Raw genomic sequence first — 27,768 nt, 5'->3', positions numbered from 1 at the left:
ACTTGTTTTCATTTTATTGCCATTTTTAGTGAATAGCTGCGTCTTTCTGTCATTTGTTGCAAACTGTCTGAGAGCGTCACAGAGCTGCATCACCCTGCCAGGAAATTAAAGTGAACCTTGGTGCAGCTGTACAGTTTTGGCTAATGAAGTGGAGGGAGGATGGCAGAGAGAGGAAGAGGGGAGGGGGAGAGAGAGATGGAGCTTGAATGAATTCCCATCACTGATGTCAAAAGGTAAGACGTGCATTAAGAAGATTCAATCCCAACATGGAGCTGATTTTTCTTTTCTTTTTTTTTTCCTTTTTCAGGGAATACTTCAGACATTGGCACCAGTTATGTTGTCATATTGCCATCGATAAGTTGGCCCGTGTGAGGGTTTGTGTGAAAAACCAAGCTATCTTTCACACATGACCAAAATTAGACTAAACCAGAACTAGATCAAAGAAAATAGGCTAGCTGCTTTATCGCTTCTCAAGTGACAAAGCACTCGATTATCATGACCCACATCCTCGATGTGCAGGAATAACGCTCTGTTGCTTTTGCCACGAGCACGAACAGACACTCAGGCTGTCTTATATATAATAATAATGTAATTCTTTCCACCAGGAATAATTTGGGCTTCTGCACTTCAATTGTGGAGCCAGCTGTTTTATGCTCATACCTGAAACCAGAGCAGCAAATTGTCCACCAGTGATGCTGAACCTGCATCTGAGTGCAACAGCATCCTTCTGCCAGTGTGTGCACCACATAAATACTTCTGCTGTGCATGTTGACCCTTGTTCCAGGTAGAGTCTGCACTGATTATGCAGAGGCTGACCGAACTCTGCCTCTGAAAGTTAAAGCATGTTTGTTTTGCCAACTGGTGACTCCTCGGTGTCTCTTTGGTGTTTCTCAGGCACATAAGGAGAAAATATGGACCAAGAATGCACAGTTCCAAAACAGCTTATATGTTTGTTGCTTTGTGTATCCTTGTTCACATTTGTGCCGTTGTCATCTGTACAGCTAAACTAAGAAGATCAGATCAATCTAAAGTGCTTTGATGTAAAAACTGTGCTTCGTCAGAGGTGGAAGGTACGGTGTGTTCTCTTGGAGGCACCCAAAGGACACCTTTGAGGCGACACGTGTAGCAGTGAGTGCTCCTTCTTGTAGATACTGCAGATCTAGACTGTGGGCCTGTTCCTGTTTCTGGTGGGCACCACTGACCACGTGCCTTTGACAAAATTTGACACTGGTGTGTCAGAGTCACACAATAGTGAACGTTTTTCACCTTCTGTGCCACCCCTATGTGGCCGCTAGGGGGCGCTGGACACCAACTGTGGGTAACATCTATTCAGGGAGGTTGTCATTGAAAACACCCTCTAAAACGTATGACATCATTTGAGTCTTCATTTACACGTGGTAATTAAACTTTTGATGCTAGTATATGCCGTGATTGACAACATGTTCACATCAATTTGCGTGTGATTTTTTAAGAAAGAGAGTCGAGGCAATTCAGACTTTAGGTCCTGACTGAGAGGGCCTCAGCTGGAAGCAGCTGGGGCTGAATTAGGAGCAGCATAAGCTAATAATTTAATGAAATTTGACGCAGTCAAAAGGCTCAATTAGTTTGCTGCTTGAGCCTCTTTGACACAATGACTAGTGAAAGTAGAAGCGCAGTAGTTTGCAAAGAAGTCACGTCCACCCCTCCCTCTGTCCCCCTCTCCCCTCTCTCTCTCTCCCTGTCTCTCCATCTCCCCTCTGTCTCTGATTGGTTTTCTCCAAAGATAATTGGAGGCAAAATTTGATATGCTCAATGTCATGGACAGAAATGAGGTTTCACCGGCGTCTGCTGCCACCATGAAAAAGAAGGCGGTGGGCGGCACTGGATGCAGCCACATCAGCGCACCCAAGGCTGCCGTGTCCAAATGCACAAGAAGCAACAGCAGCCAGAACTGTCTGGACTCTCCCTGCGCACCGAGCGGTGAGCAGCCCGGCGGGGCCAGCAACGTCGTGATGGACGAGACGGACGACGGAGAAGAGGAGTCCAAGTTTCAGCATCCACGGTTGCGCCGAGCCGGGGGGAGCGGCAGTGGCGGAGGTGGAGGAGGAGGAGGCGGCAGTATCAGGATGAAGAACTTTACGCCAGGAGGGGGAGCCGCGTCCTCGGGTTCCAGGAGGAACTCCAACAAGGAGCCCTGCCACACGCACACAGAGGACGCCTCTGCCGCCTCACGGCCCAGTGCTGCCTCCAGAGCCACCGAGACCCAGACACCCTGTCCGGGCGATGCTGCCCAGCGCGGCGAGACCAGCAGAGCATCTAGGGCGGAGGCGTCGGCATCGGCGGTCGCGGTAGAGGTTTCAAACGCGACAGCGGGTGATGGTTGCAACAGCGTCGCTCCAATTTCCAGCATGAAATGCAACAAAAACGGAGAATGCAGGAGGGACTCGGGTACCGGGAGCCTGCGCTCTATCATCTCCAAGCAGGAGAAGCAGACAGGCGGGTCGGCGAGGGCCGAGGACGGAGGGAGCGCCAAGCGAGGAGCCTGTAACTCGACCACGGCCAGCATGGACGGCTCGATCACACCAGGCGGGTCCCTGGCCGGGGGGCACGGAGGAGAGAGCGCAAACCCCGGCGTTACCCCCGTGTCCAGCGGTGTCCCCGAGAAAAAGGACTCCAAGGTGTCCTTCTCTAACGCACCAAGCCGGAAAGCCTCGTCCTCGCTGCACGGCCCGACTCAGACTCAGACCCAGCAGCCCAGGAACTCTGTCACTTTCCAGAAACCGGAGGATGGACCTCCAATTGTGCCCGCCGAGGATGCCGAGCCTCGGGGCAGCCAAGCCAGCTTCATGCAGCGGCAGTTTAGTAGTATGCTGCAGCCTGGAGTTAATAAATTCTCCTTACGCATGTATGGTAGTCAAAAGGCAGTGGAGAGAGAGCAGGAGAGGGTAAAATCAGCTGGAAATTGGATTATCCACCCTTACAGCGATTTCAGGTAAGAGCTGGGGCTGCCATTGGTTGCACGCTGAAAGTCATGAGGGGCCCGTATGGGTCCTCGTTGTCAACTCACTTTATAGTGAGTAACCACTGTGACTCCGTGGGAACGCATGCATGGTTATTGTTCAGGGCTGCAGGCTGCTGATGTCTCATTTCATCCCTTATGATTGAATCTGCAGAGATTTAAATCGATGCATTTCAACGTACTGGCAATAATCTCCCAAACAACCTGTTGTCAGGCAGATGGACTTTAGAAGAGAGTGTCCTCTCAAGGTTGTAAACAAATCTCTCTGCATGTACAGTAGCATGTCTGGGATGCTCAACATGCCCGGCCTGCTAACACATCTCGACTTTTCGTTGCAGCAAGGCTCACATTTAACAAAGAGGACAGCGCTCCGAGGTTAATCCAGGCTCATTTCAAATGCCATTATTTTCAAAGATCTTGTTATTGTCGTTTTAGCGTACGCTGTGCTCTGCGACAAGAGCTGACAAGATGTAGGCTATGTGTGTGTGTGTGTGTGTGTGTGTGTGTGTGTGTGTGTGTGTGTGTGTGTGTGTGATGCACTCAGTAATGGAATGTCACCTTGAGCCAAGTGTGCGAAAACCTCAAGCATGCTCACTGGAGACATATCCGCCTGTACGGCTCCCCGGATCCTGCATTTTAATGACGGATGTGCTCTGTGTGTCGCGGCTCAAACGCCGATAACATCCAGCAGCTATTCTGTCATACAAATATTTAAGGAAATCAGCGAGCCGGGGAGGCTCCTCGTGACTTGGGCTGAATGAATTAGCCCGTGAGCCCCCTTTTTTTTTTTTCTCGATCAGTTTCTGAATCGCATTTGATTGAGAAAAGCAGCAGCTTTGCTCCCCGCTTTCAGCACCACTCGGACTGGACAGCTCCAGTCTCATTTGGAGTCGGCTCGCGCGTTTGAGCGCCACCTTCACCCCCCCACACCCCCAACCCCCCACCACACACACACACACACACACACACACACACACACACGTCACAGCGCCATTCATGTTTGGCCCATTTGTATCACATAACGCCGAGTCAGTAGACGACCAAAGACTAAACTTGAGACACGTTTTGAACGGCAGAGATGTAATTTGACGACAGACATCTTTCTTTTACCCCGCAGACTCCCACACTGCTGCAGCTGCCTCTCCGTCATTCTTATGCTAATTAATGCACAGTCCAGGCAGCAAAGTTGCTTCAAACATTCTCATCGAGGAGGTTACTGTTGTTGCCGTGAGTGGAGTCGGAGTCGGAGCTTGTTGCATAAGTCGCAGTGTAATGACTCAGCGCTGCACCTGTCCTGCAGAGGCTCCCCTGACAGCATCAGACCTCACTACTTTTACTCCGTCTGTCCCAATGCCACATCACTACTGGCAGGAAATAGCAGGACAGTCGCCCTCTTGGCGTCCATGTGTACCGTGAGCTCGATAAGAGCTCCAAATGAAGTCTTATAGGTTAAACCTCTTCACTTTGGGATCATGGAGACCCCAGATCATCTTTAACTGCTAAAAGAAACATACCTAACATGTTTGTCAGGTTTATACTTGATTGATTTCCCCTAATTTTATGTGTTTTGAGTATAGATCCATTTTCATGTGCTACAGAAAATGTCAGGAAATGACTTCTGTTTGGGGTGCCAGAGAGCTTTGCTATAAAACATGAAATATTTCACTGTTTTATGGTCATTTGCATATTTTTTCGCCTTCATCAAATGGGTAAGCTCAGTTTGTGGGAAGAATTATTGTTTCAATACTTCCACTACTTATTCTGTTGGATTTTTTTTTCATAAGGTTAGAAAAAAAAAATCAAAAATAACACATTTTATTTTTATTTGTCAACCGAAACAGGAGGAGGGGAGGTTGAACGTTGCTTCCATCTCTTAAAACATCCTTTAAAAATGGCTTCTAAAGTGATCTTTTCATATCCTGTGAGCAGGGACAATCGTTGCATTATAAGAATATAACATGCATGAAGAAATTGTTTAGGACTAATTAGTTTAGTATGTGAATCTTGGTACATTCAGCAGAACCCCTCCCTCCTCTCTCTCTCTCTCTCTCTCTCTCTCTCTCTCTCTCTCTCTCTCTCTCTCTCTCTTGCTTTCTGCATGATCAGGCAGACAAAGTGTAGCTCCTGCACTTTGTTTACACTTTTCCATCTTGAGTTAGGAAGTCTTTTGTGCCTATCGGCTTTCCACAGCAACTCCTTTTTCTTATCTGTCTCTATTTTTGTCTTCTTTCCCTCCCCCTTCTTTTTCCTCCTGCTGCACCCATGTTAACACACACACAAACACACACACACACACACACGCCTGCTAGGTTCTACTGGGATTTCACAATGCTGCTGTTTATGGTGGGCAACCTGATCATCATCCCCGTGGGCATCACCTTCTTCAAGGACGAGACCACTACGCCGTGGATCATCTTCAACGTGGTCTCCGACACCTTCTTCCTCATGGACCTGGTGCTCAACTTTCGCACTGGAATCATCATTGAGGACAACTCGGACATCATTTTGGACCCTAAAACCATTAAGAAGAAGTACTTAAAAACTTGGTTCATTGTGGACTTTATCTCCTCCATCCCAGTGGATTATATATTCCTCATAGTGGAGAAAGGGATCGACTCGGAGGTGTACAAGACTGCTCGGGCCCTGAGGATCGTCCGCTTTACCAAGATCCTGAGTCTCCTGAGGCTGTTGAGGCTCTCCAGATTAATACGCTACATTCATCAATGGGAAGAGGTAAGAGAATTTATTTCATGACTGTCCCTCTGTAAATATTATATTAACTCTAATCACTCCCAACTCTCAGCCACAGAGGAAGAAGCACCCAATCTAGCTGGTGATAAAAGGTCGCTGATTTGCCTCCAATATGCTGATGTTGGCTCGCGACCAAACCAACAATCTGCCTCTCTGCCTGCTCGGAGCGGCCTGCTCTCCTCCGCCTGGAGGCTCGATATTAATGTTCTCACCTGCCACCTGGTGAGAAATGTATAATGTCAGCAGGATGTTTCAGCTTTAACAAACTTTGCATTCTAATTACTGTTATTGTCTCACCACCCCCCTACCCCTCTGTCTCCCTGTCTGACCTGGCAGTCCCACAGGTGGCATCAAGCGGCCTAATAAGCAGCCTATTACCAGGGCGAACACAGTTAATCAATTAAGGAGGCAGAGGAAGAGAAGGTGGGGTAGAGGGTGATGATAATGTGCAGCACTAGGGGGCTGTTGACTGTGATTATATATGTCACTAATTGTTCATTTAAAAGGATTGGAAGGGTTAGATAAGCTGGCATTTCCTCAGAGGCCGCACTGGCACACTTTTATGTGAAGATTGGTGCTGTTGCTAGGTAGAGTCTGCACTTCTTGTAGACTGAACTCAAAGACTGAGTCCTGCCCTTCCTGGCTATTCAGCTTTTATTCACTCTGCTCCAGCCTCTCCTTGTACTCCTTCCTTAAATGAAAGAGAGGATCCTGGGAGACAAGAGGTCCAACGATGTCAGGAGATCACTCGACTTTTCGTCTATGCCAGTATTGGCAGCCTGGTGTTGGCATTTTGCAGTGGTGAGCAGCGCAGTGGGGCTCGTCTGCTAACTTGACCTTTGGATAATTGGATTTCTGAAGATATGATGTGATGCGCCCACATACACACACCGTGGTGCGTGATGGGAAGTGATACTTGGCATGCATGGAGAATGAGAGTGGAGATGTGGTGCAGAGTGAGACGCAGACATGTCCAGTGTCATGTGCCTGTCTGTTTGATGTTACCTGTCATAGTTTATTTTGAAAATCCCAGAATCTGAACCCTAAGCTGCTTTCAGTTCCTGTAACTTTCTTGGAGCTGTCCGTGGCCCTGAACCTCTCCAGCAGTCAGCGCAACACGACTGTGTACAGTACAGTTCTTCCTGTCCATCCTCTCTAAAAAATAAATATGACAAATGACTCTATTTTGTCAGTTGCTGATTGATAAAAACTGACAGTGAAAACCCCACAAAGGTTAAAGCGACATTTAGAAAGATCAGCACATGTGATTCATGTCCACTCTCATCCCTCATCCCTCCTATCACAGAGTATCACTTCTCCCTCAGCTGCACTGAGTAACAAATGACCCATTTCTTATTCCTTCATTGTAGGCTTTATTAGACCTTCCCACATGTCCTACTATGAAAAGCATTGCAAATTCTACAGATTTAGACCTTATATAGATTATTATGGCATTAAATGCAGCCATTAAACTATTAAGCACCAACAGGGAGTGGTTTCTTGAAGCCGGTCAGGTGATAGATGATTGTCCATAAGTGACTGTCCAGTGACTCAGAATGATTGATGTGTGAGACGACATAGACTATCAGTTGTTAAGGATCATGATGGTCCCTGTCCATCATTCTCTGTGTGTTTGAATGTGGGATTGTGTACGCGTTGGCATGTCTGTCTCTGCGTTAGTGTATCAGAGTGCCTGCAGGCTTGCGTGAGTGTTTTGTGTGCGTGTTTGAGCCTCTGATTGATGTCATGGATCTCTGTGTAACAAATGTCTTGCCTGCTCCTGCTGTGTTTGATTTGGAACTGATGGGAACCTGTCTCCCCTACTCATTAATCAAACTTGGTATAATCCGACAGAGACTGTGGAGCCGAGTGGGAAGCCAGTCTTGCCACTGAGAAATGAATTCAAGTACTTAAATGTTTGACAAAGTTATGAAAACCATATTCACTGAATATTTGAAATCCCCACATTTCTCAGCCCAGTTTAAACTCCCCTGCCTGTCGTTTTGTCTCGCTCCAGATCTTCCACATGACCTATGACCTGGCCAGTGCGGTGATGCGGATCTTTAACCTGATTGGTATGATGCTGCTGCTGTGTCACTGGGATGGCTGCCTACAGTTCCTGGTTCCCATGCTGCAGGACTTCCCCTCGGACTGCTGGGTGTCCCTCAACAAGATGGAGGTTTGTGTCGGGGAAGCAGGTCCACACATCAACCCAGAACTGGCTTTGCATCTTTTATTCTGAGTTGATTGGGAAAGAACTATTGGTCGTCACAGAATATTGATTGGAGTTTTTGATGGTCTTCAAAAAATATTGTCTGAATATGAATGTCTACAGCCATGCTAGCAGCTTGATGAGGCTAAATACTAACAGCAACATGCTAACAAGCTCACAATAATCATGCTTTAGTAGGTACAATGTTCACGATGTTCACTTCTTAGCATGCTAAACTCTACCAGTGAGCACTAAACACAAGGGACAGCCAAGGCTGTCGGGAATGCCATTAACTTTACAGGCTGTTGGGAATAAATCAAATTAATGGACAAATTTAATTTTGTCAGAGGACCACCAACGTTATTATTATTCATCCTCTGGGCACCATGAATGTCTGTGCATAACGTCATCCTATCCAACAGTTATTGAGACATCACACCAAAAAACACAAAAAATGTCAAACTCAAGGTGGCAATGGAGAAACAAAACAGTGGATCATCAAAGTAATCAGAATCCATCCTCTGGGGACCACGAATATCTGTACAAAATTTCTTGGAAATCCATCCGACAGGTGAAATATTTCCATCTGGACCGTAGAGGTGGACTGCATGGTGTTATATGTAGTTTTATATATACACATATATATACTGTACTGTAGTTTACAAACAGTGCTCTACACTATTCAGGGAATTGTTATTATTTTAAGTCATGTCTGTTGCAATTATATTATTACTGATTCAGGAGGAAAAGTCAGTGTTTCTTTCCCACAAATGAAGAAAATTACTCATATCGCTGTCCTCTGCAGTAGCATTCAGCTAGACATAGAAAACAGCAGTGGGATACCAATGAAGAAGCTGTGAAAAAAGATTGAAACACACCTCCAGATCCCCCCGTGCCTCCTCTTCAGCACGGTGGGGTGATGACAGGAAAGATAAAAGGGGAAAACAGAGGGATAGAGGGAGGGGAGGGGGCTGTATTGCCGGGCAGCTGGGCTCTTTGTTGCCATGTCTCTCTCAGAGAGATAAAAGCTGGTTGTTTATAGGTCTGTCTGTCAGCTCAGCCTTTTACTGAGTGAGGGAAGACAACACTAAACCAGACATGAGGCACAGGTCCAAATGGGGTTTTAAACAGATTGGGTCCCGCTCCCCGACATTGTCAGGGCCTGCCATGACTCCTTGTAAATTTAAGATCTGAAGTATTTCCTGGTGGACAGCACTAACTCTTGTTTTTACTGCTGTACAAAAGTAATACCAGTTACAAGAAGTTAATGTGGCAGTGAGAATGAATGGCCTCTCTTTCATGTTGGTGTAAAAGGAAGGAATTCCTCTTTGTTTAATGAGTGTAACAGGGGCACGTTCACCAGCACTGTTTTGTAGAGCTGGACAGCATCAACAAAATCACACTGTACGTTACAACATTGACTCAGGATCTCAGTGTCAATAACATGGAGATATTTTGGGTCTGATGAAGGCTTCTTTCATGTAATATATAATCACAGTGGTGACATGATGTCAGAAAGTAGATTGACGTAAACCTCTATGGTGATAAAAGAGGACGACATTGAAGCTACATGTACCTCAGTGTTACAATAACCAGAATGCAGAAGCTGAGAGACTTCAGCCAGAGCAGGTTTGTCTGCTATCCCCGAGGCTGACTCTCGACCATATCCACAGCAGGTCTTTGATGTTGCAAACTATTCAACACTCCATCATGCTTTGCCTTTAACTGCATCATTCAACTATTTGCCCTCCACTGAAACACACACACACACACACACACATCTCTCAGTGTGACAAAGCAAAGCAAATGCAGAATCCTTGTGTTTGTGTGTTTTCTTTGGAAAAATACAGGTAATAAATACTTAAAGCAAAATGGAAACACAACAGTAGAGCTGAGAGACATGTTCATGTAATTAGAGACAGTTCATCAATTAATTGATTAGATGATCGACAAACTTAATCAGCATCTATTTTAGTTAAAGATTAATTGTTTTAGTTAACTAGTTCCTGCTATTTCACTGTAATGATTTGCTGCATTTCTCTGTGACCAGACTGAGCAAAATATTTGAATTTGATATTTAACATTTAATAAATTAATCAAGAATAAAATTCTCTGATTAACTGATAAAGAAAATAATCCTTAGCTGCAGCCCGAGGTCTAATCTCAATATAGTCATATTCAGCTCTACTTAATATGGACTTTCTTTTATTTCATAATGTGAAAATTATATAAGCTGTGCTGACCTTCCCTATGAAGCACTGCAAGCACAATAACCTTAACTTCAAGAAAAACTTAAATATTTATGCTTTTATAAACTCACATGACACACAAGAGGATAACCTTGTGCTGTGCAGAGTTTGAAGTCCAGGATGATGAAGTTTGGGGCTGACAGGCCACTGACTCCTCCATTGCTCTCTATCTCTGTATAATCAAAGACAGTCAGTCTCCAGAGAGCCGTCACTCTCAAACTAAAGGGCCGCTCTGGCACGGTACAGGCTGCCTACGGCCACCTGAGACCGCCCCCCTATTGAGTGGCTGACAACTTGTAACATTAGCCATTGTGTTGCAGCCAGGCCATCCATCAAGCCTCGCACCCTACAGTGGCTCTGGTGGTGTGGAGCCCACAGGCAGGACCCATGGAGGGCGTTGAGAACACTCCGTAACTCTGGATGACATCCACCAACCAGTAATTGGATTCAGTCGAACTTGTAATACCTCAGGGAACATAGGTTGTTTTTGCAGTACACCTCAACTTCCATCCACTAATTTAATTTAGTTTATATTTAGCATTAACTTTGCGCAGCCTTGTCAGCCACATAGTTCATTTCCACAGTATAGTGCAGTTTGGTGGCAGAGCCTCGCTGCGTCAGTGGAGTACAGAGGCAACTGGGTAATAATAGTGACAGCAGTGCCAACTGACACATACAGGGTGTATACTTTCAACACTGTAATTACAACTGTGTGTGTACACATCCCTTACTGCATTCACATCAGACATCTCTTCCCTATTATCCCCCACTGCCATCAGCAGGAGGGGGCTCTGCGGTACAGTGGTCTGCTCTCTTGGAGAAAATAGGATGGTAATTACCACGCATGGTGTTAAATCACTTTATTTACTCACAGGACCTAGCTTGACCAAATAATATTACAGGTGCACTGCTGGATGTTGCAAATTTGATTAGAACTGTCCACCAGGCCTGTAAGAGCATATCAGAACGAAAAGTGAAAGCTGTTGTCCAACCTCTGCAAATGGACAAGAAATTAGGTGGTGTTTGTTTCCTGGGCGAGGAGAGAGGAGGATGTGATTATCTCAGTCCCAGAGGAACTGAGGTGTTTTTGTTCCGAAGCGTCTCATTGTGCGGACGACAAGCAGTTATCCTCCTCAAGCAAGAAGTATTAACTCTCTGCACTTAAACAGTACTCACCCAGCAGCTTACTTGTTGTGAAAAGTATTTAAGCAGAAGTGCAAATGTTGCTGTTTTAAAGTCTTAGTAACATTTTTTTGCTAGGATGTTGAAAGAACAAAAAGATGTTCAAAGCACACTCAGTGTCACATACTGCAGTCTGTGAAAATACACCAGCAGTGGAGGCTTAATGGATAGTATAGCCTTTCCAAATGCAGCAGAATTCCTCAAAAACCTTCTCAGACTGAACACGCAGAGGAAATACGTACCAACATAAACAGAAAAATCAGGGGAACTTTTATTTGAAACATAAAGGTCAGTTTACTCTTCGTGGTCATTGCTGCGCAGCCTGTGAAAACAATAGTGTTTTCTGTAGCTCTGGAGGAGCTAAAAAGTCTAAAAAAAATAACCCCATATAATGTCACTCGGCTTATCTCGGCTTTCGCACAGAGACTACATATTTATAACTAAAAGCCTGCGTTACAAACTGAGGTCACGGAGTTTGAAAGACACAGGCATTTACCAAGAGTTTAAGCTACTTTCTGGGGGCCTGACCTGTGCTTGAGACTAAAAGTCGTCCTTTGGAGTACAACATCGGAGGTAGAATTATTAATTCATCCTCACAAATGCCAGCGTGCTTAAACAATCCTCTATCACAGTGATGAGGGAAATTGTAAGGAGGTATATGAATAGTTATCCAAAGGTGCACGTGTTTAAGCATCTTTTAAAGGAATAGTTTCACATTTTGGGAAACATGCCAATTTGTTTTCTTTCTGGTAGTTAGATGAAAAGATGTGTACCACTCTCACAATTGTGTGTTGAGTACAGAACTAAAGGCTTAAAGACTTTGGTTGCCTGGCTCTGTCCAAAGTAATAAAAAAAACGCCTTCCAACACATATAAAGCTCACTATTTAGACTGCAATATAAAAATAAACTGCGATTTTACGGGGATTTATGTGCCGGAACTAGCCAGGCTAGTTGTTTTCCACTGCTTCCAGTAATGCTAAGCTAACTCTAGCTCCATACTTATTGCACAGACAAGCTGGTATGCATATATACCAAAATGTTGAGCTTTGAACGCCATGAATTTGGTTTTAAATGAAAGATCCCAAACACCACTACTACTACTACACCACTCTAGGCAGCCATCAAATGGTGTTCATGTTGATATGAACACTGAGTGCCACTTTTCTTTTGGCCTTGAAATTAACTATCAGAGGACAGAGTATGTCTTGACTTCTACATTCAGAAACAACATATTTCACTTCCCGGCTTACAGATTAAAAGGTGACCACACACACTTGCTGAGGGAGATGAGAAGAAAGGGAGAAAGACGGGAAGAGAGAGAGGAAGCTGCAGGCAGAGCTGACTGTATAAAATACTCAGATAAGCCACTGTAAACTAAAGCGGAGGGTGTGTGACAGGGCCAGGCCAAACGGTTTGTTACATGTGTGTCGATTATCCTTTGATATTTGTCCAGCTTATCAGCCCTACAACACACATCCTGATTGGTCATTCTGTGTGATATAACTCCATTTTCCATATCTGCTTCACCCTGACTCTGTCCTTTCTTCCATCCTGGCACCTGTCAGGGCCTCAGTCCTTCAACACAGAGGAGGTGTGAACTGATGAGACTGGTAACAAGGCACAAGTTCATCTTTTGTGTAGGTCTTTCAGTGCACTTTTGGGTGCCTGGCTCTACGGATGGCAATGTCCGTCCGTTGGTTGGTGCACACTTTGGTCCAGACTGAAATATCTCAACAACTATTGGATGGATTGGTTTTGGGTGAATTTGGTACAGATATTAATGTTCCCCAGAGGATGCTTGTGGCGACCCTCTGATTTTTCCTTTAATGGTATGACGATGTTAACGTTGTTCAGGTTGAAGTGTCTTGGCAACTATTGGGTGGATTACCATGTTATTTGGAGCAGATGTCCCCTTCTAAATTAATGATGCCCTCATCAGCCTCAGCTGTACTTTGTGCTACTTTGCAAACATTAGCCTACACATGGGCTAAAATATGGTGGACAAAATTACTAACCACTAAGGTCCACTAAAGTGGAAAAAACTGATGATAATCTTAACATACATTATGCATAATTGTCCAGGAAAAATGAAGAATGCATTTCTCACATCTCCTCACCTCACCCAACACTAAATATCATAAAATCACACACATAACATGACAACCTTTTTGCTTACACCATCCTCCCACATGTAAACTGTGTAATACTGCCACACACATATCTTAACACTGTTCATGACAAACCTTTGATAAATCTCTATGATAGATGCTACTAAAGACCTTCATAATTACATTTAATATGTATCTATCTAGCTTTTTGGGTTTCTGGTTTCTTGAGAGTGGCACACTTCCTGAGTCAAATGCCGGCGCATTTTATCACCTCTGGAGGGCACATGATGGACTTGCTGTGTGGTTATAGAGTATATATGTTTGAGGCCTGCAGCACATTAAGGCTGCAGCAGCAAACACACAGAGGCATTTTAGGACACTGGAAGATACATTTAAAGCCCTCTTGTGTCGTCAGCCAACCTACAGCAGACTATTTGCAGTTAATGGAGATGGTGATTACCAACAGAGCAATAGATAGTTCCCAAACTGAAATCTCTGGGGAGGGCTGGTGAGACTTATGAGGATATGGAGTCTCTCTCTCCCTCTCTCTTGCTTGTGCTATTTCAGAATCAAAGTGCTCATCATTCATCTATTATTCAATCTGTTTCACTCCACTGTTTCTCTTTCTGTTTTCACATACACCATTTAGCCTGAGCCCACTTGGTGGAGCTATATTTATTTTTGGAGCCATCATTTTCCTCTGCTCATGACGGAGAAGTCCTTCTATCACGTCGTGGCCCTTTAATGTCAATAACAGACCTCTGTGCAGATGACATATGCTGCTATAAATGTAGCTTGTCCATTTGCTCTATATTTCGTGTCTTTATGGTTTCAACCAATAATTGATTATTGATCAGACAATCTTTTGTATTTTGTATCTTATTGATTTATTCATCCATTGCTTCAAAAATAGTGGAAGATAATGAAAGTCATTCTCCAGAGCCCAAGGTCATTGGCTGACCAACGCTTAAAAATAACTAAAAATGATTAATTTGATAAAACAACAAATAGAAAAGCAGCAAATATTTTTGGAGAAATAACTTAAGCAGTTCTGTCTTGGTTTTGGCTGTTTGTTTCATGATCTAATCAGCTACATACTGTGATAAACTGCCCTTTAAGGGTTGAGAAAATGCTCATACTTCTTCATACTTCCCCCAGATAAACCATTCAAAAAGTGATTATATAGTCTGGAAAATGCATTGCCACAAAGCTAAAAACTGCAGTGTTTCTCTTAGGTGATGAAAATATGACATTTTGGAGATACAAGGTGACGGGGAATAATTTAGTTCTTTGAAATAAAGTAAAGGAGGGTGTGTTTTATAATGTGGTAGCAAAGGTACTAATAGACTGCTAATGCACTTCTATATGGTATAAGAGAGGATATAGTTGATTGCCTTTGCTATTTGAGTGCAGACCGTAACCTCTGAGTGGCCCCCGCACAAATTTAGGCAGGAGCAGTGTGTGTGCGTCAGGAGCCGTGATAGAAAATGTTGTTTTTATGTGCTCTTGAAGCGAGGCTCTAAGAGGTTTTCTGGGTGCTGTTTTTAACTTCATTTTTCCATGGACAGAAGCTAAAACAGCTTCATTACACAGGGTACTATTTTCTCTGCTAGAATCATTTAGATTCATCCTAAAAAAGAGAGAACACTGGGTTTCATTCCCAGCTTTTGGCTGTACCTTGCATTAATTGGTGTCAACGGTCTGTTCAAACCAAGGTACCACAGTCACCACTCCAGTACTAATGAAAGAAAAAAGGGAAACAAAGAAAACCCGGTGGACAAAAGTATGAGATCAATTGAGCTTGTTCATATTGCTTAGTCACCCCCCCTCTTTTGTGGGACAAAGGGAGCTGTGGCATAAAGCTTCTGTGGAATAACACTGAGCCACTATTTAAATTTACATTAGATATACTGAGTGTTGTTCAGATGTTCCTAGAGTGATCCAACAACATGACTAATGCCCCTTGATGTATTTGTAAGTTATGACCTGAGGTTTGTCCCTTCATGAATCTCTACACAAGCAGCCTGGTGACCGCTGCCTGGCTGCCACCGCCTGTAGTAGATTCCTTTTCACACAGCTCTGAAAGGGCATATTTAATGACCTCTCATTATCATTTCTCTCTGAGGAAATAATTTCCAAACCGCCTCTACTTTGCTGATTAGGCCTCGAAGGATTCCCCTGATGTCGTTTCCTCTTCCTCCTTCTTTCTTTCTAATGCAACTCTGTCCCTGGAGTTCTCATTTGTATAAGTGCTATTCCATGACCCTGCTGTCCCCAAAGCTTTTCTTCTAGTTCCCTACTCTTTGCCACCACTCTCCCTCAAAACTTGCCTATTTACGTAACATTGATGTCTTCACATGTTTGTTTATGTCCCTTTTTCTCTCTCCACAGAATGATACCTGGTCAGAGCTGTACTCCTTTGCTGTATTCAAGGCGATGAGCCACATGCTGTGCATTGGTTATGGCCGGCAGGCCCCGGAGAGCCTATCAGATATCTGGCTCACCATGCTGAGTATGATTGTAGGAGCTACTTGCTATGCTGTTTTTATTGGCCATGCAACAGCTCTTATCCAGTCCCTGGACTCATCCAGACGGCAGTATCAGGAAAAGGTGAGGAGCTTCATTAAAACAACCCTTAACACTTTGCTTTGCTGTTTCCTACTAACTTCTTTACACCTGGTTCTCTATTTTTATTTCGCCTCAAAGAGAAAATGCACTTATTTGTTTTCATGTAAAGACTTAGATTACCTGGATAACTAGCTTAGCATGAAGACTCAAAACAGGAGGGAACAGCTAATCTGGCTCCTAAACATGATGTGACATCTTCAGAGATGCTGGCAGGTGCATTTTGTTACCTTTGGGTTTGGGTTGGGTTGTTACCTTTCCAGCAAATCTAAATATCCTAAATGTGTTGTGCATTATTTCATATATATTTTCAAAGAGTCACGTCAGACACATTTGGCATCTTTGGAAACCACAAGATGACATAAAGCTCTGTGTCTTTTTGGGATGCTTGGTGTTGGTGCCGATCTTATGTAGTGGACAATCCACTTTACATGGAGCTTTACATCCTGTACCAATTATATTGCTGACGGTGGAAGTACTGATGTTTATCGACAAAAGTGTCGACAGTGACATGCATGGTCAGCAAATGTTGTTAATGTCATAGTTTTAGACTGAGTTCTTTTTGAAAGGATGTACAGATTACATGGATTTTGTTACATGTTTGACAACGCTTGAGAAAGACGAGAGGCTCAGAGAACGAGGAGTGACGCTACAATTTATTAACATTGACTTGCACAAGCTTAAAAAGATGTTGGTGCATGAACATCTCCTGTAGCTGAGAACTAATATGTTGTTACAGCCTGTTGTTAGGAGAATTTATTTACATTTGGTAAGATCACTGGTATCAGATTGGTAGTCACTATCACCATCTGCTAATACTTTTTTTTATAGTTTGGGCATCAAAATCAGTATCAGTGGGGAAAAGGTGGATCAGTTTCAATTGTGTGGTTGTACAGCAAGAGTTTTGTCATGACTGACCCACCGGTGGGTCAGTGTGACTGAAGAGCCCTGCAGTGGTCAGTTTTTTTGAGTTGATTAAAAGAAATGGCTCATGAGCATTTTTTCTTTCTCTTTATCAGTCATTGGCTGCTGCTGGTTTACCATAATGGAATATTTGCTGCTGATTAAATGGAAATTTATCTCACTGTTGCCTCATCAGTTCATGTAGGATTTGAAGACAATAGATATGAATTTGGTAAGCCAACAATTTAGGTGTATTGTGGTACATCAGCTCAGTGTAGGTCACACCAAAACACGTTCCTTTGGGTTATGGCTGCGACCTGAGTCCTCTTTAACCACTCACATGATGTCATCAGACAGCATTTGTCTTTGACTACTGCTCTTGACATCTTTGGAAACAAGGATGGGGATCGGAGCAGCGGTGAACAGTGCTGCAGTAGTGGCCTGTAGTGGTAACACCGCAGCCTTCCTGTTTCCAAGCAGAGTCTCGCTGGCGAGGGAGCAGAGGGAGTGTTGCTAGCTTTCAGCGGCCAATCAGAGGCTGCGGGTGTGTTCGGCCAGGTAGAGCCACGTCGCCAGGGGCTGGGCGTATTTGTGTGTGTGTGTGTGTGGGAAGCTGATGTGAGAGAGAGAGAGAGATATGATGTCCCCTTGGGCAGCCATAGAATTGATGAGGCAGCAGACCTGTGTGTCCTGCCAATGTCATCCTGAAGGTGACGTAAGCAACCATGGCTGCCTCCCTCTCTCTCCCTCTCTCTCTCTCTATGTCTCTCTCTCTCTCCCTCTTCCTGATCACTCACTCACTGCCTCACACTCTACCTGCACTCTGTATCATCTGTTATGCATCTTTAACTATCCCTCTTTTCATTATCGCATCCCCCTCTTCTCTTCCCCTCCACCTCTTAAATATCTCCACCAGGATTTTCTGCTTTGTCTCCTATCTCCCTCTTATCTTCATCCTTCTCTCTCCTCTCCCCTCCATCTGAATTTCTCTCTATTTCTTCCTCTCTTCCCCTCTCTCTATCCTCTCTGGTGGTAGTGTCCTTGAGAGGTGCAGTGCTACTGCTAACTGTCTGCTACAGGGAGCAAAGAGAGGGGGAGGGGAAACCTGTGGGAGACAGAAGGGCCTAGTTGTCGACACAGGTCCTGGTGCACTGCGAGATATTTGAACACTGTTTGTTTCACATCCTTTACAGTGTTTTCGTCTGCTTTTTGTCTGGCTAGCATTGTGTGGAACTCCCTATAGCATTTTTTCAGGCTTGGGTATAAATCATGTCCAATAAATGGTTTAGAAGACAACGATTCAGCAAGTTAAGTGCTTACTGGTGCTCTTGTCTTTACTGTGTGTCCTGGACGATGGGAGTTAAAAGGCTAGAGGGAAATCCATTGTGTCCACAGTCTCTTTCTATGGTGTAGGTTACCAAAATCAGCAACCTGCAAGCTTTGAATATCCACTTAATTTTGCACTATAAGCAGCTTGAACACTGACAAAAATGTATTTAAGAGCTGTGATGAGTTGTATAATCCTTAAACAGCATGTATTTTTTTGAGTTTAAGCACAAAGAAGTAAGAAACATTCATGCCTTCTCATCAGAGAGTTGTTCATAGTGCTCTGTGTGCTCACTCATATTTAGACCTTTTCTAATGTGTCCTCACCCCATCCCAGAGTATATATTTTTTCTGCTGAGGGCAGGAAAGTGCATTTTCCCAGAACCCTTTTTTCTGACCAGTTGTCAGATGTTCTGTTTTTTTTCTGGCTGCTCCGTGAGGATTAGCATTTGAGCTGAAGAAATGTTTATTAAAAAAACCCTGCATGGAGCAGAAAAGTGCCAGCCATGCCAGTGAGGCTGATGCTGATGCTGCTGGGTGAATTCGCCACGCCTCCAGATAGGACTGTGAGTGACATTTTTATCATTTGGAGAGTGTTAGCAAAACACGTCTGCTGGCAGTCTGTTACAGCCCCAGTGAGGCTCTAGCTAGCATTGTGTGAAGGTTTCCATTTCAGCCCAGCAGAAATGTCAGAGTCACAATCCATGCTGGTTAAATTTAGGGAGAATTTGGCTTGGTGGCTTTGGTGCAGAGACCTATGAGTTATTTATACACAGTAATAGTGCACAGTGACACGTAGCAGAGGAGCAGACAGGCCCACACAGAAAGAAGCAGTCTCACCGTTGAAAACAATGCACATGACAAATTCAGGCACTTGTGTCTGTAGATTGCACATTTTACAGTTCAGCTTTTGGTTCAGAATCCATGTTTGTTGATATCTTACCTGCAAACTTGCACTGTGCCCAAGAGAAACACTTTTTTTGCCGCGTCACATTCTGTGATTTTGACTTTGTGATTCTGACATTACCCTGTTTTATGTAATACGCTGTGACGTCACTAGAAAATGCAGCATTAAAGGCCCTTCACACCCATGGTCCACCCACACAGGAGTTTTCACTTATTTTCCCTGATTAGACATTCTGTCATCCTGCATTCACGCACATCTGACAGAATAAGAAGAAAAGGGTTATTCTGATCTAAGAGATCATACGATATTCCAAGTTGGTTCCACTCACTGCCGCTTTTGTGGTGTTTATGTGTTTGAAGCGACTTCTTAATAAGTGAAACCAGATACAAATGAACTGCATACAGCTCCTTAAATCAGCTGAATCCATTGTATTAGTGTTAATATTGGATTTACACACAGTGATGGTTGTTTTACAGCCATTTTTCTGGCAGTCTGTTGACTCTTATGTAGTTCTTTTCACCAAGTGGGAAATCCCTGATACCTCAGACTCTGGGTTACAACTTGGAGGCCGACGTGAACTGCTTTGTCAAACTCTCATATTAGTTCGGGTGGCATCTTTATAGTTGGCTTATAAGTTTGGTCTTGTCAGTTGTTGTCACTTGTCATGTCCCCATTCATTTGTTCAATCTGACTGATCAGCAACATCATGGTGATCTCAAGTGTCCTGCTGGTTTGAGGGAGGGGGGTGAGGTGAGATTGACTCTTCTTTTATAACTGCACGCCACAATGATGCACACAGCAGGGAGGGGAGGATACCGCGTGGCTGCAGTGAGCGCGAGGACAGTGACAGAGGTTAATGACGGGGAAAAATACCTTTGATGAAACACTTCAGCAGTTCACGGTTATGCTTTTTAATTTCGGTCTGACAGCATCTCAAGGTGTGGATTAGCTTGTTGGTTCATTACAACATTGTCATATGACTTGTCATAGTAGGAAAAACACTGTGTCACAATTATGAACCAACATGCATGAAACTGAAGCAGCTAATTCAGCCTTTATTCTTATTATTTTGTACACCTCAGCTTTTCCCACTGCAACATGTTGAAAAGTTGTCAGTGAAAAAGGCCTATTGGAAGAATATTTTTAACAATATACTTTTGAGATATGCTCACATAATTGAAGAGGTTTACTTACGAGCTTTGTGCCAGTTTTCAAAATATAATCCTATTCTTCCACTTTTCATTCACAAAATTGCTGATGTAAGAAAATCACAGCTAAATCAATGCAGACTTTTACTATATTCAGTCATTGTTTTGCTTCAGTACGTATTTTGAGAGACCTGTCAGTCGATTTGAGAAAAAGCAGATTATAATTTTATGCTTTGGCTCCTCTTTAAATCACACGTTGTGCCTTTAAGACATGCACCAACCAGTAGACTACTCATATAACTCTACACAGATACACCCTTTTGCATCAATAATCAGCTCTTAAGGCCTCACAGGGGGTTTACATTGAATCAGCTCTCCTTTCTTGTAGCTGGAGAGACTAATCTTAGTCAGCAAGTCAGAGAGCAGACAGTAGTCTGAGCTCTCTCCCATGATGTAGCACAGGACAGGATACAAGATCGTTTTCTCCCCCCCCTCCTCTTCCCCCCTGTGTCGCTGCCACCATCAACAACAGTGATCTGTCTTCTCTTAGCCAGACTGCTTGTGATCACTGATCGTTCCAATTATCCAGAACCAGGCTGACTTTGTAGCGATAGTGGCCAAAGAGATTCCTGCGCCAGTGTCTACAATAAAAACAGTGTCCCTTCAGCTGTGCCAAATGATATTCACTGATCTAGTAGAAAGTGTGTCTGAGGAACGAACCCTTATCAGCTGTCGTTACTCTCTTTGACTGAATTATAGGATTTCCAGTGTTTCCTTAGAAGCCTCATTTCATTTAATGAGACTTTGTACAGTGTGAGACCCCACAGTGTGTTGTTCCTCCCTGTGTACACATCTCCGAATTGAAGAAAGACGAGACAAGCTCTGACTTGCCGCTATCAGATCTTCTTCTCTTTGGTGAATGTGCTTTATAATATAATGAGGCGATTTTGCAGGGAATTAAGTGAATGAATTATACATCCACATGGCCGTTCGGGATGAACCCGGATTAGAATTTCCAGTTGAGAGAGGTTGTGCGATGAATGAGCAGGAGGAGAGGAAAAGTGAGGAAACGAAAGGATGGAAAAGGAAAGGAAATGAGTGGAAAGGAGACTTAACAACAGCAAAGAAAAGAAATAAGAAAAGGTGAGAAGAAGGAGGTGAATTTTCATCTAAATGGTAAATAGTAAAACGCAAAGAGTTCCCAAAAACAGCAGTTTATATGGCAAAATGTCAGTGGAGCGTTTTGCTGCCATATACACTGTCATCAGAGTGACACAGAAAATGGATGTCATTTTCACTCTCGTTTGGGTGTTTGTCAGTCCCCTCTGGGTGCTGTGACGCACCGGCCAAACAGCCGTCAGTGACACCGAGGAGATTTCAGGTTGGCCTGGTGATGATCGATACGGCGCGCTGTGACATGGCTCTCAAAGTCAAGTCATTTAATGCCACCATTTAACTTCAATCACACAGGCTTTTGCTGCCTCATTCATTCAGACTTTGCAGAGTCACAATTTGTTGGAATGAGTTTCACGTCTAACCACAGCTGGTTGGTCGCTGTGTCTCTGCGGGGGAGTGTGAGGGTTTCCCTCGCTGCCAGACTAACCCACACCTACATGCATTTCACAATCAGCACTTCTATTCTATGAAAGACACACCAGCTGCAGCGTTAGCTTTGGCACGGCGGGTAAAGAGTTGTGACACAGGGTCATTTCTTCAGGCCACTCTCCATCTGCAGATGTCAGAACACAGAGCCACTCATGCAGGTGAGACTTTTGCGTTGTGTGACTCCATCAGAGGAGCTGTGCACCTGCCCCCGCTCTTTTACATGCATGGTGAATAATTCAAATGTTGCATGTTTGCTATGTTTATGTTAATATTATATGGCAGAAGGAGGCAGTGTGGGTGATGGCCATCAAAGGAGAAAGAACAGCTGAGGCTGATGGGAGTGTCTTTAGTTTATCTGGTATTTTGTCATAAATTAAAGTATTGAGCACAATTTGACATTAACAGGAAATATCTAAAAACATTAAAAACCTTAAAAAAACAACAAACAATTTCTCCACTTTAAAAGGACAAAAGCTTTTTACATTTAATGACAAATCACAATTTGCCAGTTCAACAGAATATGAAATCCGTGAAAACGTTTTGTCCAGAGCAAACAACCACAAAAGGGCGATGATGTGTTATGAGTGTTGGTGTCTGTTCACACCCATAATGTCCCCTGGTTTTAGGATGATGTTCCAGCATAACATACCCAAACATACCTCAACCCATCTGAGCACATTTGCTGAAGATTAGACTGAATTTAAAATGTGTCTCAAATAATCTAGAAATGAAATAGCCTGAAAAAATGAGCAGCAGGGCAGCAGGGCAGATGCCAAGAGTCTGCTGATGTCAGGTCACAGAGTCCAGACACCCACTGACAGCAAAAGACTTGCTCCAAAATATTAAATGAAGAGCTCATCTGAATTTATGTTAGCATATTACTGTCTGTCTCCTACATCTGAAGGAATAAAAAAGTCATTTCTTTTCTATGTAATCATACTCAAATTAAAGCTTAGAGTCACCACTTTAACCACAGCGGTATTATTTCATATCAAATCCAACGTGCTAAAGTACGGATACAACAGTGCAACAAAATGTCCTAATAATCTGGAGCAGGAATTACATTATAGCAGGGAATCTATGATGCTATGTAGCTCAAAATGTGAGTTTGTATACTGCGGGATTTCATTGCCCTGTACTGTAAGATTGTCCCTGTGCACACAAGCATTCAGTTATGTACAACTAGAAATCTTTGTTTGCCAAATATGTGTCTCCTTTGGAAACAGTGAGGCAGTTTGTCTTAGAGTGCAAATATTTTCTGATTTAGGCATACATCTGATGCTGTTGTGGATCTTCTAACGGAGTGTGAGCAGGTCTCTTACAGGACACACGGCTGCTGATGCATTATTATCTGTTGTAGCAGGAGTGAACCTGGGACCCTCCAGATGTGGGGTGGTCTCATTACTCTGAAGCAAAGCTGCTGAAGACTTTTGAAGATGCCACCTGATGGTAGCTGACAGTTTTTATGATGGCTTTTTTGTGCACGCAGTAGAGTTACAGGACTGATAGGATGGTGGTAATGGACGCTGACCTCCACACTGTGTGAAAGTTGTGAGTACACAGTATGTGCCAGCCCTTAGAGCGTCACACCGCCCCTCAAAGATGTGGTTCAGACAGCTTTATAGGTGCAGGATTGAGCTGTGCTTCTTCAGAAGCTTTCGATTTGAAGTGCACACAGTCTGACAGCAAAGTACAAGGAGAAATGTTTTGTCTCTACGATTTATTTTCTGTTCCGTTTACCACCACATCTATCAATGCCTTCTCTGCTGCCCAGGCCGGCCACGTAGCTTTTGGATACTCAGTGGTCACTCTGGATGGATTGTGATTAGCATATCTCAACAATAGAAGCTGATTGTTTGTGTTGTTGCCGTGTTTGGCTGTTCAATTCCTATTGATCTGGCATTGATTAACTTCTAGCTAGCATTGATCCAAGGGCGAGTGTGTTCATTTCAGCTGACGGCTGAAGGGCGTGTGCTTGCACTGTTTTGTGTGGCTGTTTGTATTGTGTTTGTTGACTCACTGCAAAACATACCGGTAGAACACGGGTACACCATCCTCAGAGAGATGCCTTATTTATTTTCACTGATGAGCTGCGAGGCTGTGCTGCTGTTGAGTTGTATTGCTTTGCACTGAGTAGTGTTCATAAAGTTTTCTCCACCCAAAAATAAAATACTAGAAAACCTTCTGAGGATAATGCAATACAGTTCAACAGGACCATAAACTACAGCCTTCAAAATGGCCATAAATTTGAAACAGCACAACAGCGAAACAGTTTTGATATAAACTTAACAGTGTAACCTTCATGAAGGTAGGATTTATTGCAGGGCTGTTGCATTAGACTGCCAACTGAGCGTAGGCATCAATACAGTTCAAGAAACAAGTGCTGAATATCATATCAAAGAATATATTTTGCTGTGCTTATGAGGTGGGGACATGCAAAAATATCCACATATCTCTCGTATACTTTCTGCATGTAAATCCTACATGTAGACAGAAATGATATACACACACATGATCTGATCGCTTGTGACTTGAAACATGTAACTGCATTATAAGCTTATTTCTCAAGGTTGGTGGGTGATATTCACTTTTTATATATAGCTCTTTTTTTGTTTATTTGTTGCTGCCGATATTCTATATCTTTGTTAGTGCCAGCAAATCCCATGAAAAAAGGCCAAAATCAACAATGTGTTTGTTCTTTATTTTACTACTGTATTCTGTCTGTAGCCTCAAGCCCATTTGTTCCTCCTAAATGTAAGTCTTTGAAAACGGGTCACAACTATATCATTTTGTGTTTTTTAGAAAGGTAAACAATTACATAAAACAGCCGGGCACTGTAGATTTTAGCAAATGTTACTCAAACAGGAGGGAAGAGTGTTTTTGTTTGGATTATCTTCAGCTGTGGAATTTGGTTCTTCACTGAGTATTCAACAGCAGCAGGATGATGTATGTAGGATTAACTTGAAAAGAAAAACTGCAGTGCCCATTTTCATCATAATGAAGACACATGTCACCCAGTGCGACAGTGTGGCTCAGTCATATGTTTTTGAATATTTTTTGGACAACAATGGAGCTCAGAGGAGTAAGCGACAGTATGTCAGGCTTTGAGTACACAGACAATACTTGTTGGTGGGATCAGTGTATTGTTGGTTTTGTTTGTTTGTGGGATCTTTCTGACAATAAGAAAAATATTTGAAACCACCACACTCAGTCTTTAACACAATTAAACATTGTTACTGTGGCAAAAGAATAAAAGATGTTTTCAAAGTTATCATACGCTCTGCATTAACAGAACATTTTCTCTTTCCGCCTCAGTACAAACAAGTGGAGCAGTATATGTCCTTCCACAAGCTGCCTGCTGATTTCCGACAGAAAATCCATGACTATTATGAGCACAGATACCAGGGCAAGATGTTTGATGAAGAGAGCATTTTGGGAGAACTCAGCGAGCCTCTCAGAGAGGTAAGACATAAATAAGACCCACAATTTCCAAGTATCAACTGTAATGATACATTAAAGTTGTACTTTAAGATTATCCTCAATGTTCACTGTGATCTTCCTACATATTTGATTTTGAAAATACAAAAACAACATAGCACTTGTTTTAAGCTTTTATTTCATAGTTTGTTCATCACACGTGCCCTCAAGATGACCTTTCATGCTTAAATCCACATTTCAGAGATGTTTCTCTAATTCTTGTACACACCAAATGTGTGTGTCTCTTCTTAGGAAATTGTAAACTTCAACTGTCGCAAGCTGGTGGCATCCATGCCGCTGTTTGCAAACGCCGAGCCCAATTTTGTGACAGCCATGTTGACCAAGCTGCGTTTCGAAGTGTTCCAGCCACATGATTACATTATAAGGGAGGGAACCATTGGTAAGAAAATGTACTTCATTCAGCATGGAGTCTGCAGCGTCATCACTAAGGGCACTCTGGCAATGAAACTTTCTGATGGCTCTTATTTTGGAGGTACGATACAGTTTGTGGCTTCCACATCCTTTTTTATGGTGACACTTTTTCTTTTTGCTTCAGCTGCTTCACTTTCTTCTTCCTTGTTTCAGAGATCTGTTTATTGACGAGGGGTCGGCGAACAGCCAGCGTGCGAGCAGAGACTTACTGTCGACTCTACTCCCTCTCTGTTGACCACTTCAATGAGGTGCTGGAAGAATATCCCATGATGAGACGAGCCTTCGAGACTGTTGCCATTGACCGCCTAGACCGCATAGGTAAAAAGATAAGAAAACAATCCAGATTAAAACAAACTACAGATTCACAGCAGAACTAAATAAGGAGGATTACTTTAGAGTGAGGCAAAAGTTCCTCTCGCGCATGCATACATAAGATTAAAGCCTAGTAGTAATAAAAAAGCATTTAACATCTGCATAGCATTGTATTGTAAGCAACTCTAAGACTCTGCATAAAAAAATAAACACAGCACACTCAAATGAAATTCATATACAGAAAAGGAATTAATATTGTGCTTTGGAAATCTTTCCAGAATATTAATGTTGAAATAGGCAGTAAAATGAGCTGTGCTGTTCCCTCAGAATGACACGGGACACTGTAACAGTAGATGAGAGTACAGGGTGACACATCCATTTTCCTCAGGGCTTGTTCTGCTAGCGGATGTACCTGGTGTGAAGGACATCACATGCTATATCCAACTCATATTGTTCTGCCTTTCCAAATCCTCTCGTTTCCATATATTTATGCTTTGTTTGGCTTTTTGTCTTCTTCCTCCTGTCCTTTCTCATTTCTGTATGTTGCTCTTTTATAATTAATCCATTAATTTCTTTCTGCAGGTAAAAAGAACTCCATCCTGATGCACAAGGTTCAGCATGATCTCAACTCTGGTGTCTTCAACAACCAGGAGAACGAGATGATCCAGGAGATTGTCAAGTACGACCGTGAAATGGTGAAGCTGGTGGACCTGCAGCGGCCACGAGCCATGTCTATGACGCCCTCCATAGGCGGTATCTTTGCACCTCCCGGCCAGGCGCCGTCAGGCTCTGCTATCGCCACTCTTCAGCAGGCTGTGGCCATGAGCTTTTGCCCTCAAATGGCGAGTCCTCTGGTGGGTCCAGGGACTCTGCAGTCTCCTCGTATGGTGCGAAGGTTCCAGGTGATGCAGAACCTGGCCAGCCCAGTCTCCATGTCTCCTCTTCAGTCTCAACCCCCTCAGGCGTTCGGAGGGGCATTTGGATCTGCAATCTCCAGCCCGCCTGTCCAAAGCCCGCTTGCTGCTTCAGGACGGACTTTCCAGTACATGGCAAGTGCAGGACCCTCTGGTTCCCAGTTGTCCCTAGTACAGCACCATGCACCCAGTCCCACACAGACCCAGCAGAGGCCTGCCTCACACAAGAGCACCCACTCCCTTCATGCAGGTAGCTTGAGCCAGGATACCCGGGCCCTGTCTGCCTCCCAGCCTTCACTCCCCCAGGAGGGAACACCACAAGCTGCCTCTGCAGCCCCTAGCCCTCCGCCATCCACCCGCACCTCCAACAACTCCATCGGTCCCCCTCAGACCCCTCACCCCAGCCTGCCAGGGCCCTCAGGGGTGGGGAGATCGGCGGGAGCTCAACAAAGGGTGGCCTTTGCCTCCACACCTCCTCCCGGTGGACCTGCTGGAATGGGGGCAGTAGCAGCAGCTGCTGGGTCAGGACCTCCAGACTCTGGAGTACCCAAGAAAGATTCAATTGTCAGCCTTCCAGAGCTAGACTCTGCCAGATCCCGGCTGTCTTCCAACTTGTGA

The 27,768-nt window shown here is 43.8% G+C and overlaps 1 protein-coding gene across 1 annotated transcript; it reads left to right on the top strand.

The window, feature by feature from the left end:
• Positions 1 to 1,784: 1,784 nt before the first annotated feature.
• LOC139214319 (potassium/sodium hyperpolarization-activated cyclic nucleotide-gated channel 2-like) lies at positions 1,785 to 27,768 on the top strand. Its single transcript, XM_070845142.1, has 8 exons — positions 1,785 to 2,971; positions 5,308 to 5,731; positions 7,767 to 7,928; positions 15,893 to 16,111; positions 25,331 to 25,477; positions 25,745 to 25,985; positions 26,078 to 26,242; positions 26,819 to 27,768. The coding sequence occupies exons 1-8, from the start codon at positions 1,785 to 1,787 to the stop codon at positions 27,766 to 27,768; spliced, it is 3,495 nt and encodes a 1,164-aa protein (XP_070701243.1).

The sequence above is a fragment of the Pempheris klunzingeri genome, chromosome 15, assembly GCF_042242105.1.
Source record: "Pempheris klunzingeri isolate RE-2024b chromosome 15, fPemKlu1.hap1, whole genome shotgun sequence".
Classification (NCBI taxonomy): domain Eukaryota; kingdom Metazoa; phylum Chordata; class Actinopteri; order Acropomatiformes; family Pempheridae; genus Pempheris; species Pempheris klunzingeri.
Note: the sequence above shows the minus strand (reverse complement) of the source record. Positions and strands in the feature narration are given on the sequence as shown.

What these genes read in the sequence shown, in the direction of transcription:
- LOC139214319 (XM_070845142.1), top strand. Translation starts at nt 1,785, where the DNA reads ATGCTCAATGTCATGGACAGAAATGAGGTTTCACCGGCGTCTGCTGCC. An exon ending in ACATTCATCAATGGGAAGAG is followed by an intron (nt 5,732 to 7,766) that starts GTAAGAGAATTT and finishes GTCTCGCTCCAG; the next exon opens with ATCTTCCACATGACCTATGA. An exon ending in GACGGCAGTATCAGGAAAAG is followed by an intron (nt 16,112 to 25,330) that starts GTGAGGAGCTTC and finishes TTTCCGCCTCAG; the next exon opens with TACAAACAAGTGGAGCAGTA.